Here is a 13805-nt window from a genome sequence, read left to right as displayed (position 1 = left end):
TTGCCTGCTAACACATTTGACGTTTCAACTTTATCAATTTTCCAGGGAGAGTAGAACTAGAAAATTAATCAAAGATCAAATGCTTATGCAGAAAAACAGAGTATATTGTTGACTCTTTACTCGAAATAATTATCTGTGCATTCTTATGTAATTAGCAATACTGAAACTCAAAGGAGTTAGATGACTTGCCCCAACTCATGGATTAATAAGCCTAGAACTAAGGTGTTTTATTTCCTAGTTTGATTATTTCCAGGCACACTGTAATAAATTCAGCTTTCCACCTATTTTTGTAAGTAAAAAAAAATATTGGGGCAAACTTATTTGCTTATTTATTGTGTCTGGCTACTTTAATGCTATACTGGTGTGACAGGAAACACATAACCAAGCGTAAAATATTTATTATCTGGCCCTTTATAGAAAACAATTGCTGCTCTCAGCTCTTAAGCATAATTATAAATTTTTTGACTATCACTATTAATCTATGTAAAAAGTTAAAAATAAAAAATGTTTATTCCTAATGTTTGATAATTAAAAACATATACCCATAAAAATTTAAGAATTTATCTTTTTATAATTTTAAATTTTTGTTTTAATTAGTTGTACATGACAGTAGAATGCATTTATGCACTTTAATATTTCATACAGAAATGAGGTATAATTTATTATTTTTCTGATTGTACATGTTGTAGAATCACATCAGTCATGCATTCATGTATGTACATAAGATAATTGAGTCTGTTTCATTCTACTATCCTTCCTGTTCCCATATCCCCTCCCCTCCCTTTACTCTCCTCTACAGAATCTAAAGTATGTCTATTCTTCCCTAGTGCCCCCCCTTATTGTGAAATAGCATTTACATATCAGAGAAAACATTTGGCCTTTGGATTTTTGGAATTGATTTATTTTCCTTAGCATGATATTCTCCAAATCAAAACTACTCCAGTAAAAATTTTATCTTTAATTGGAAAATAACATTTATATTTATGGGGTACAATGTGATATTTTGACGTATGTTTATACTGTGGAATGATTATGTATACTTGAAAGTCTTTAGAACCACAAAGCCTGGCCCTAAACATTTGTCTACATCAGCAGTTTTTTTCCCCCTATAAGGGCCAGATAGCAAATATTTTGGTTATTTTTGAAGCCTTGTGGGCCACAAGGTCTCTCTTACAAATTCTCAATTCATGAAAGAATTATAAGCTAGATAACCTAGATAACTATTCACCAATAGGTTAGGAAAATAGTGAGACTTGAGGAATATAAATTTAAATGAATGCTCTTTTAAGCAGTACTCTGTATTGCTATTAAACTAAATGAGATTTTGCCCTCATTTAAGAACTGTATGTATAAGATTTTCCAAACAAGGGCTTCTGGTTTCCATGGACAAGTACTGCTCTCTAAGCAATGCAAATTTAACTCCTTTAGGAATCTGTTCATATCTACTATGTGTACACTGCATTCCTTAAATATAATCTTAATACAGCGGCTAGAATGATCTATTAAAAATAAGTCAGTATGTGCATGTATGAGTATTTCATAATGAATTCCATTTTTCTGTATATCTATAATACACTTGTTAAAAATAATAAATTAATGGAAGACCAATAGATTAAATAGAGAAAGGGGATGGTGGGAGGAGGGGATGAAAAGGGGAAATTCTTGGGAATGAAATAGAGGAAAGTATATCCCATGCATATATGAATATATCAAAATAAATCCCACTGTTATGTATTACTAGAATGCACTAATGAAAATAGGTCAGTGGTGCATGTCTGTAATCCCTGTGGCTTGGGAGAGGCAGGAGGATCGCAAGTTCAAAGCCAGCTCTAACAATGGTGAGGTGCTAACAACTCAACCCTGTCTCTAAATAAAAATACAAAATAGGGCTTGGGATGTGGCTCAGTGATCAAGTGCCCCTGAGTTCAATCCCCAGTACCCACCACAAAAAAAAAAAAAAAATCAGATCACATCACCCCTCTGTGAAAACTCTCCTATGGTACAGAGTCTGAGAATAATGCCCAAAGTCCCCACAAAGATGCCCTGTGTGATATATCTGCCCCTTCCTCAACCTCTCTGACTATGCTTCCTGCTACTTTCCCCTTGCTCACTAGACCCCACTCATCCTGGCTTGTACACTTTTTTGTTGAAATACTAGATAAACTCTCATTGGAAACTCTTTATACTTATCTCCTCTGCATGGATTGTTCTTCCCCTAAGATGCCTGTTTAATTCATTCCCTCACTTTCTACTTATCTTTAATTTTACTTCCTAGTAAGACTTTCCCTGGAGGAACTTTCAAAAATGTCCACACCTCAACCTCCCTTTACCCTATAAGTACACTTCCTATCCACATTCAATGCTTTATTGTTTTTTCTCTTTAGCACTTTTCACTCTTGGATATACTATATAATTCATCTTACATCATTCCATTAGAATGTAAGCTTCATGGAGACAGGAACAATTTAGTCTGTTTTTTTTCACTGTTGTCTATAGCCATTCTACCCTGAATTGGCCTGATTTTGTCTGTTTTGTTCACTGTTACATATCTAGTACCCCAAACAGTGTTTAGCACATAATAGGTGATCTGTAAATATTTATTAAATGAGTGACATAATTTGCTGAAGGGGTTTTGATAAGATTACATTTGCTAAAAGAATTCCACTGCCAAAATAAATTTGAAATGCCAGCTTTAAGAGTGTCAAACTCATTGCTTGATGATCACTCCTATGTCCACTCTTTTGCTATCCTTGAACATTCCCAAGTATGCAGCTTAGTAGATTATATCTTCTCAGTTTCACAGCACTTGTCACTTTAAAAATCAATACTACATTATACTTTGTATACTTGGACAGATTATTTTTGAAATCTCTAAATCAGAAAAAAAGCCTCCCTTTGGTGGGCTGCCCTTGATTATTCCAGAATGGAAAGAGAGAACCTGTCATTCTTTGTCAATCAGCTTGGCACATATTTGACAGCACACAGTTACAGTGAAAGAGAGCCACGTTACAGTGGTCTAGCAAACCTAATTGTAGATAAATAAAAGAACAGTCACCCAGCATGAGGGGAAAGAGAAAGAAACTTTACTACATAAGGTTGTGTTTTTCCATCCATCAGCCTTCATTTGTCAGAGCCTGCCTGAAAATCTAGGCCAGAGAAGTGAGGCTCTAACAGAATATTGATTCCATTTCATTTTTCATTTCTTGGCTACCCTTTTTAGCAAATAGTTTGTATGTGGAATGAGAGATGGTGCAGTCAATATATGTGACCAGGGCACATTTATTTTCAAGGCTTATTTTGATCTTTTCATACCAGAAAGCCATATATTTTTGGTTGGTCGTTCAGTTTTACTATAATATTGCAATTGTCAGCTCTTGCTGCAGTAACAAACAACCCCCAAATTCCAATAATGTAACAAACATTTATTATTTACTTACATATCTATCTGCAGATTAGCTGCAGCTATGCTCTACCTGATGAGTTGGATAAGTCAAGGTCTCTTTTCATTGTAGACTGTAGATCTGCTCCAAATATCTTCTCAATCCAGGACCCAAGCTGAAAGAACAACTTCTGTATGATATATTATTCTGTCCTGGTGGAAAACAAGCCCTTTTATATTCTATTTTGAAATACGGTCTCACTAAGTTTCTGAAGCTGGCTTGAATTTGCAATCCTCATGCCTCAGACTCCCATGCCTCTGGAATTACAGATGTGTACCACCACACCCAGCCTATGTGTCTGTATTCTTATATTTCCAGCTATTAGCCAGACACTACAGCACAGTAAACATTTAATAAGTCTTTGTCAAATGAACAAATGAATACATGTTTAAACATATGTAAAAGTCTGTTTATATCTTCTTTACAGTAGGTTTGAAATACATATTAATTTTACATAGTAAAATGAATAAGGAAAATGAAGGAAACTTCAGTAAATTAAAAATAAGGAAGTAAAATAAAGAAAAATTTATTAGTGGCATACTATCTTTTGAAACACCAAAATTTCTAGTTAAACACATGCACAATGAACTTAATGCTGAATTAGAAATACAGTGTTCAAAATAGAGAAAAAGCCAGGTGTGATGATCCATTCCTGTAATCTCAGGGGTTTAGGAGACTGAGGCAGGAGGATCACAAGTTTAAGGCCAGCCTCAGCAACTTAGCAAGGCCCTAAGCAACTTAGTGAATCCTGTCTCAAATAAGAAATAGAAATGACTGGGGCTATAGCCCCAGAATCAAAAAAATAAAAATAAAATAAAATAAAGGTGGAAAATATAGCATGTTTCTGAATAAATATATTTAATTTACAAAAATGTATATTTCAACCCAGATTAGATAAATAAATTCTATGTGAGTCAGAAAAGAAAAATAATGTTAAATAAACAAATTCTAGGAAAATATATGTTAATTTGCACATGACTTGCTATTGTCACCTTCAAAGATTTATTGGGTCTTTTTTTATTAGTTACTTTTGCTTCACTGCTTGTGGAATCAGCAACTGCCCAATAGTAGTAAAGCCATTTAATAAGAAAGAACTAAAACTGAAGGTGGTTAGATTTACTCCATTTCAAAAACCTACCAGAGCAAGCCAAGTACAGTGGCACATGCTTGTAATACAAGGTGACTCCAGAGACTAAGGGAGGAGGATTGCAAGATTAAAGCCATCCTCAACATTTTAGCAAGATACTCTATCAAAATAAAATAAAAAAGAGCCAGGAATGATGTAACTCAGTGGTAAAGTGCACTGGGTTCAATCCTCAACCAGTACTGAAAAAAAATCCCTAATAGGGCAAGATTTAAAAATTGACCATGTAATTTTCCTAGGGAGCATTGATAAAGGGTTATGCTCTATTAACTACTTAAACAATTCATTTTCTCAAAATGTATATTTGATGTTGTAGCAAATTATCAATAGTATCATGAAAATAAAACTCTTCATCATAAGGGTCTTAAATCCTGGTGTACAGTCTTGGTTTGCAGAGGACATTAAGAATAAATCAAAGAAGAAAACCTAAATGGAAGTGTTCTATTATTAGAAGTGAGGGAGGTTTTGTTGTTGTGTTGAAATTCCATGAAGACTTTCTTATCTGAATGTTCTTTGAAGTTGAATAGTTTCTACTTACAAAAACTGGCCACTATAATTAGTGATGTTTCCATTTTAGATGTGGCCTTCTTCACCTTATCTTAAATCATATAAAGATGTGAGGCCATTTGGGAGATAAAAGATTTACTCAGACCAATTCTCTAACCTGGATACCAGAGGTTTAGCAATCATAAACCCACAATGAGGAACCCTTGGAACATTTTCAAGTCTGTGTAAGAATTTATTTCCTTTTCTGTGAGAGAGAGAGGATTTTCTCTCATTTGTATCCTGAAAAAAACCCTGTATAATGTATTGGAGTTAAAGAAGAGAAAAAAGAATTAGCATGATATTAAGACCCACATCTGCCAATTTTAGCAAGAAGCCATAATAAGCACATTTATACATATGCACATACACATGTATGTGTATGTGCATGTGTGCACGTGCACACACACACACACACACTATATATACACCCCAGAATGAGGAAGAAAGTGGGAATTTAGTGACAGATACAGCCTGTATAAATCTCAACTCTTCCATCTGCAAGCTTCATGGTTTTAAACAATTGACGTATTCTCTCTCCATCTCAGCATCTGTGAAATAGATAAAAAATTCTTTTTGTAGGGCAAACATGTATGAAAAGCACAATGTTTGGCAGTAAATATTTAGAAACCATAGTCTGTTAATATTATTATAACAGTTAAAATCATCATAGCAGTTAGTTGACATTTTCAGCACAGCTAAAAATTTTTAGAAGCTAAAAATTTTCTTTTTTAAAAACATTTATTTTTTATTCCAATTTGTTATACATGTGAGTAGACTGCATTACAATTCATATTACACATATAGATCACATTTTTTCATATCTCTGTTTGTATAAAAAGTATAATCAAACCAGTCATGTAGTAGCGTTTTGTTTTCATATCTTTGCACAGACATGTGGTTTTTCTGGAATTGTTTGTTTGTTGTTTTGCTTTTTAGTTTTTCCAAGTCAAGTTTACTTCTATGGAGGCATGCCTAAATGTTTAAATTTATTTTACCTGTTCTATTTTGTCAGAATCATTATGAGCTTCTTAATATTTTCCTCATAGCCATTTAAGAAAAAATATACTAAAGAATATTTAAGTGAATTTAATTGGATTTACTACAGTTGACCCTTCAAGCAATATTTTGCCCCAAATAACTGACCTATCTTTTAACTGATAAATTTACACTGAAAACAAACATAAGGAAGTAAATTGTGGAAATTTATCTTCAAAACGGTCTTTCTAAGGTGATTTATCAAAGATGAATATAATTAGAAATCTGATTTTCCCATTATGTGCCAAGGAGAAGTAACCACAAAGGATTTAGAGCTAAACATGATTTTTCTCACTCATTGCTCTATTTTTATGGGGCCAAGAGTAAATGTCATCCAGGTATTTGAACCCTTCATTATTTTATTAAAGGGTAAAGAGATGGCAATAGGAATGTCATCTATTTCATCTAGATACTTCTATGGAGGGAAATAATGTGACTTTAGGATGTCCATTCACTGGAAGACTAAATCTAAGACTACTTTGGTGACCTGTAGACAGGGAATGCAGTTGTCCTTTGGCATATTCAGGGGATTCAATTAGGACCACTGTGGATACCAAAATACATAGATGTATATTCCCTTTTATAAAATGACATGGTATTTGTATATAACCTCCCCACATCACTAGAGTACTTACAGAACCTGATACAATGCACATTATATCTAAACAATTGTACTGTATTGCTTAGGAAAGATGACAAGAAAACCATCTGTACATGTATGGTACAGATGCATTTTTAAAAATATTTTTGATCCCTGGTTGGTTGAATTCATGAACACAAAAGAACCTAAGGATACAGAGAACCAACTGTATTGTACACCCTGTAGGTGCAAACCCTGGGCAATTCATTTGGCATACCATCTTTTCCTCAGTCAATCTACTAAGCACCTGCTTAAAACTTGGAGCTCTAAGTATTATTTGGGCTACCCTAATGTCAGCCAAATTTTCCAGCTGCTCACTGGACATCTATATCATGCTATTCACAGGCACCTTGACTTATGTGCCCAACTTTAGCACATTAATGCATTTCCATATACAGGCTCATGTATCCATATTATACCCCTAGTCTCTTTCTCCCAGTCTTTAAAATCTCAGTGACTCTCAACATTTTCTTTTCCCTTATCAAATTCTGCCAATCCTCCACAGACACAACGTCATCTTAAGAGTGATCCTCCCTGAATATCCATGCTCCTCCTATTTTTTCAACAATTACTTGAACTTCTGAAATGCTTCCCTAACTATTCTCCATCCACCAGTCTCTTATCCTCCCTCCAATCTGCCACTAGAGTTATCATCTTAAAAAGTAAAGTTAGGTTGGTTTTAAACAAATATTATAAACTTGGTATATATAATCAATCATAGAAAGAGCTTTTCTCTGTCTTCTATGTCTAAAATACCCTATGTCGGTTGGCAGAATATTGTACTATTTTGAATCTTTATACAAACTGGACTCCTCAGCATCTCAGCACCTTTACACTTGTTCTTCCCTCTTCTTGGAATATTTTTTCCAGTAAGACATTGCCCATCTCTGCTCTTCATTCAATTTCCTCCTGAGAGTAGACACATTCTTTGTTCATCATACCTAAAATAGAGCCATCATTACTCTTTTCTTACTATCTTATCTTTCCTCATAGCATATATATATATATATATATATATATATATATATATATATATATGTGTGTGTGTGTGTGTGTGTGTGTGTGTGTGTACACACACATACATCTACATTTATTAACACATTTGGATATATATAGTACATACATATCATGTATATAAATGGACTATGTGCTGTTATACATTATATAAAATATACATACATATGTGAATACATGGGTCATACACATATCTGCATGTGCGTGAGGACTAGAAATTTCTCTAGTATTGTATCCCAGTGTGTAACATATGTAGAAATATTTATTTGATAAATATTTTGATTAGATGGTGCAGTGCATATCTTCCAATGATACTGTTTTAAGAAAACCATTTTACTAAAAGTGGGGTTAATACAAGAAGCTTGTTGTCCATCAAAATAGGTTGTACTGTATAAATACTATAAAATATAAAGTTGTGTCAAATATAACAAACATTAATCATCTGTATTTGGGGGTAGAAATTTAAGGGAATCTGAGGAGAATATTGTCATACTATGCTGAATGAGCAAAAGAAATTAGAAATGGGCATGTCTGGAAGGAAGCCTAAGACTTTCCATGCTAAGGCATTGCAGGTTTTAAAACTCATGGGAGTTAATAGTTTTTATAGGAATCGCAGTCCTCTATCCCCTCTAGGTTTACTTTTCCAGTGAAACTTCAAATCAAAATTAAGAATTATTTATTATATTTCAAGTGCAGTAATTACAAAATGTTTGATTTGAGATCCTACATTCAGGTGTCTTATGTAAAATATTCACTTGTTTGCTACAACATTTGTATTTGTCATCTTCCCTTGGTTCCCTAGATGAAGATTAAATTATGTAAATATTTTGACAAAGAAGGAAAATACCAAAGAAATTAAATTTTAGTTAAAAGAAAGTCAACAAAAGATTAGTTCACTATAAAATAACTCCATTTTAATTTATCATAGGAATGGGTTTTCTAAATCTGTAATGAATAACACAAAGATGTAAAATTTTTATACTAATTAAGGGAAATCTCGAAATAGAAGAGGAGATTCTGTATTTAACTCTAGCAAATTACTTAGAGGGGAAATAATCTGTGCTATGAAAACATGCTCAACTGTCTGAATGACCAAAGGTCTCTATTAATACACAGCCTAACTAAAATCCCACAGGCTTAAAGTGCAACAATACTTATTTGCCATTCAACAATTTTTTTTCTTTAGCATCTAATATGTCACAGGAACTGCCAAAGATATAATGAATGAACAAGGTAAATATGTGTCTTGATCTCACAAATGATAATTCTATAGGGATGGTCAAATTATACACACAATTTGACTACTTCTGGTGTATTATAAAGAAAAAAAAGAAATTAGACCAGCACAAATGAGGCTGTAGTGTGGTTGTGGAAACAATGATCTTTGGTGTCATTTTCAAAAATTCCTGCTGAGCATGTTCGTTCCCCCCTGTAATCCTAGCTTCTCAGGAGGCTGAGGCTGGAGGATTGCAAGTTCAAAGCTGGCTTCAGCAATTTAGCAAGGCCCTAAGCAACTTAGCAAGACCCTGTCTCAAAATTAAAAAAAAAAAAAAAAGTAAAAGAGTGGGGATTTGGTCCAGTGTCTAAGTAGTTCTGGGTTTAATCCTTGGTAGCAAAAATAAAATACAATAAAAACCCAATGGGTGGGAATAACTACTCTTGCTTCAACTAACCATCTTCCTACTGGCCCATAATGACTCATCTCAGATGGTCTACCCATAGCATTTATCTGGAATCCCAATTCACACGCCACAATACAGATAACTTTATAGGAACAAGTTAAATTATTCTTTATTATCAGAGAGGTATGACATTTTATCAGCATATGTCATAATGTGAAATAGATTCAGATGATGAAAGCAAAATTGCTTAATGCTTAGAAATGACATTAATTAGAATAAATCAGATTATATATGTTTTTGTAAAGCATGGAAAGATAGCTAATACTAGTAGAAACAGCATGAGCTTTGGATTCAAGCAGAACTATGTTTGAATATTAACTCTCCTACTTCTCATGGGATATTAGGCAAGTTATTCACATAATCATTACCATCACTACTACCCTTCCCATTCTAACTTTTTTTCTAATTTGCAAAGTGTGAATTTGTTATAGTAAATGTTTGGGAGAGGTAAATAGTAGTCATTATACAAAAGGTAACTATATTTTCATCACTAAATAATCTATGGCTGTTATGAAGGTAATCTGAAACCTCTGTCTATTATCAGTAATTATCAAAATCAATGACTTTCAGAAGAAAAGTCTCTGGTAGTCAGGAAAAAATAGAAAACTGCACTTTATTTTGAATAAACATGCAAAATGAATGGTAGTGACACCGGTTCAAGTTTACTCAGTTTAGATGCATAATGCATATTTGACTTTCAGTATAATTTAAATATCATACATGAATTTGTCTTGGCAATTCATGATTATATATACATAGCATACCTGTGCAGGTAAAAATAAGTGATTACTTTTTTACCTTTTCTTAAATCATTTTTACCTTGCTAAAGATATGGTCTTTTCTCTGCTTCTTTAGAGTAATATACTTTATTTTTCCCTCATAATATTTTGAGATCATGTAAGCAATCACTATACCAAAATGTTTTGTGAATAGAGCATTTAAAGGTGAATTTATAGTGGCTGGGGATATATTAAAAATTCAGTGTTTAAAACTAGATGTGTCCCATCTCTGATCTGAGATCACAGCTATTTCTACCTCTAGCAAAGAGTTATAGTCATTCTGGGTACTGCACTTTGAAGGAACAATACCTTTTCTTGCAATGGGTGGTAAGACCATTAATCAGCAGTTCTGGAAGAGTGAAGTAGCTAGGCTCCTATTGTAAAGGAACTGAGATTTGCACACATACCTATTAATACATAGAGTTAGCCTTGAAGTCACAGACACTTTTGACTAAAGCACCGTCTCCCACTAGTAGTCATTATAATAAGAACTGGAGAAATAGTCTCCCTTAAGAGTATGTGCTGAGCACCCATAAGTTGCAAGATACCCCACTGTGCTATGTAAGAATATAGTAGTGTGGATCAGGGTTTCCTGCCCTCACAGACGAAGAGAGAATAGAATAGGTACAAACACAGTATATAAAGGAAACAATGACATGAAGACACGTACACACAGCAGTGCTGAGAGGCTCCAGGGAAGAAGAGGGAAGAAGAGAGATGCGGGTTAATCAGGAGCCCCTCTCTAGCGAAGATTGCCCAGGCCCTGACTGATGCCTGACATTGATTAATCAATACTCTATCCTAGTGTTTAACAAGTGTTCCATCCAAAAAGTCTTCTGTAATATTTAACTTCACTTCCTTCAGCTTCAATTTATGCACATTTCTTTTGTTCTTTCTTCAAGAGAGCTAGACAGTAGTCACTAAGAAAACACTTTATATTCATATATCTAAAGGGATTGTTTTTTTTCGGTCATGCTTCAGTCTTCTCCGGACTAAGGAAAAACAAACAATAAAACAATTAATTTAATCATTCCTCAAAGGCCTATTTAATTTGACTGCTTGATAAATAATAAGCTTTGATACTGTGCTTTAAGTGTTTACTCTTTGGAAAGAAACTTAATTTCGACAGTGTTGTAGATAGAATTATTTGATTTACATCTCAAAAAAATCGTAGATCCAAATCCCAGCACAGAATCTAGTGAAATAAAAAGTTTGTAAAGTAAAATAAGCATCAGGGTGATTGAGATTATTGAAGCTAGCACCAGAATTTATATGCACATATTATAAACTGTACCTCATATTATTGTCTAAATTTACTTTTTTGAAAAATAGAAAGTCTCTGTGTTTCTATATAATAATGTCATGGCATTATTACACAATTCAAGAAGATTTTAGATCAATTGTTTTACCTTTAGTGTGTTCCACAGAGACCTCTATTTTTCTTTTCTCTGCACCAAAAGGTATGTTTTTTGAGCCCCTATGTACCATGCAGAAATTGATCTGCAATACATGTGGAGTCTCCAAGGGTATATTTAAATTTAGTAATTTTATTGCTAACTGTGAAGTTAATCTGCACTGTATGGGTTCTTTTCCCCAGGAAACTGAAGTAGCAGTTCAAGCTAAACAACCGGATGTGGAGAGGATTTTGTCTAAAGGGCAGCATTTGTACAAGGAAAAACCAGCCACTCAGCCAGTGAAGGTAATGAAGCAACCTTTAGCAATATCCATTACCTCATAATGGGTTATGCTTCCCCTGTTGTACATTTGCCATTGATGTGGTCTATTTATAATCAATGAAATAACTTGTAAGGAAATATTGGCCATACTACCATAGCAGAAGCAAAGCTGTCTTTTTGTTCAACGAAGCCTATTTATATATTGTGATCTTAAGGCTATTAACGAGTCATTGCATTAAAGGATTCATTTCTGTCCTGGTGTGCTGCCATCAACACGAAAAGTAGTCCCACCTTCAAGGTAGATTAAATTCTTTGGGGCTTTATTGCTTTGCTTGCCAGCCTTGATGCTTTTCATATTGTTTGGCTTAATTCAAATCAAGCTACTGCATCATACTGTCTGTCTCCAACAGCTGTAAAGAATCACAATATGGTCTGTGACCTTTCCTTTCTCTGTTGCTCTTTCTTATGAAAAAGGAAAACCAGCATTCAGGCTTCAGTACTTTATTGGGTCAAGAATTTTTAGTGAAATGTCATGTAATTGCTTCTTTCTTCGCTAAAAAGCTGGTCTGGGTGAAAGCTTTCTCCTTCTTTCCCTTCTCTTTGTGCATTTTGAAGTCTAGGGCACATTTATTCACAGGCTATTACATGAGGAGAAAAATGGAAAGACAGGTCCGTTTTCAAAAAAACAGCTAATCAATGTCTTCCATTTGCAAATGAGGGTACAGTGATAAATAGACATTAGGTATAGGTTACCTTATTTGCTGCACCTGACCAAAATTATAATGGCTGCCATTATGATGAAGGTTCCTCGAGAGCCTGTAATGGTGGCTGTTTATTGATCAGTCTTGGTTTCTCAGCTAATGTTGCAGGCTGAGATTTAGTGAGCCTCACCCTTATGTTTAAAACTGCACTAAAACTAAAAACAGTGCAGGTCAATAACCTCATTATACAGAACCAGTTTGTCCTTGCAAACAACATTACCATGACTTAGACTCTGTCTCTAAGGTCACCACTTAGTTTCCCTTGTGCTTGGCCCAAGTTTCATTTCTAGAAAATTGTTTGTTTTTCCTATAGCTTACAAGGGACTATTCTTTAGATAAATTTAAAGTTTGGGCCTATAAATAATATCCAAATACTAGATGCTAAAAGGCACGGGTTTCTCTGTAGATTTCAATGTACCTTTACTTGAGAATACATTTGTTTTCAGTCCTAAAATCCAGAAAAAAAATAATTTAATTCCAATTCCAAGCTCATCATGATCATTTTTCATAAAAAGACAATGTGTTTTATATTGGAGATCTAGAGACAGTACTGAAAGCAGCAAATTTCAGGGTTTCTTTTCAGTTTTTAGGGGTTTTTTTTGTGTGTGTGGGTGTGTGTGTGTGTGTGGTGCTGGGGATTAAATCCCAGGGCTTTGTGCATGCTAGCAAAGTATTCTACCACTGAGCTGTATATCTAACCCCCAGGATTTTTATTTATACTTTAAGGAAAGCCAATCCCTAGAGCAGTTACCAGACTGATTCTCACTATAGCCAGTCATAACATGGACAAATGAACTGTTGCGTAGATTCATTCTATCTACTCTTGGTTAATCTTCAAAAACTTAATGCCATATAGTTATGACAATGAGCCAGAATTTAGCACCAATTATTACAGATTACTAATTTGCATTTAATTCACTTTGGTTTGTAACTGAGAGTCTAGACAATTTTTGCTCTAATTATTATAGATAAAACAATCCAAGCAGTTGATGTTAACTTAATCACACACAATCCCCTCCCCCAACTCCTGGTGTACTTTGACCTCAGAACTAAGATCTGGCATACCTGAGCTTATCTACTTTTTACTG

General features: G+C 34.1%; 1 protein-coding gene across 6 annotated transcripts in view; it reads left to right on the top strand.

Annotated features, from left to right (window-relative positions):
- The window catches only part of DMD (dystrophin), a gene marked incomplete at its 3' end in the record, with an annotated part of 2539585 nt that overhangs the window by 1785463 nt on the left and 740317 nt on the right, over window positions 1-13805 (top strand). For all 6 annotated transcript variants that reach the window (XM_081277777.1, XM_081277778.1, XM_081277780.1 and 3 more), the window contains one exon: window positions 11878-11979. In XM_081277777.1, coding sequence (XP_081133903.1) covers window positions 11878-11979 — 102 coding nt within the window. The remainder of the gene's footprint in view (window positions 1-11877; window positions 11980-13805) is intronic.

Source organism: Spermophilus citellus (assembly GCF_964194105.1).
Source record: "Spermophilus citellus genome assembly, chromosome: X".
NCBI classification, from domain to species: domain Eukaryota; kingdom Metazoa; phylum Chordata; class Mammalia; order Rodentia; family Sciuridae; genus Spermophilus; species Spermophilus citellus.
Note: the sequence above shows the minus strand (reverse complement) of the source record. Positions and strands in the feature narration are given on the sequence as shown.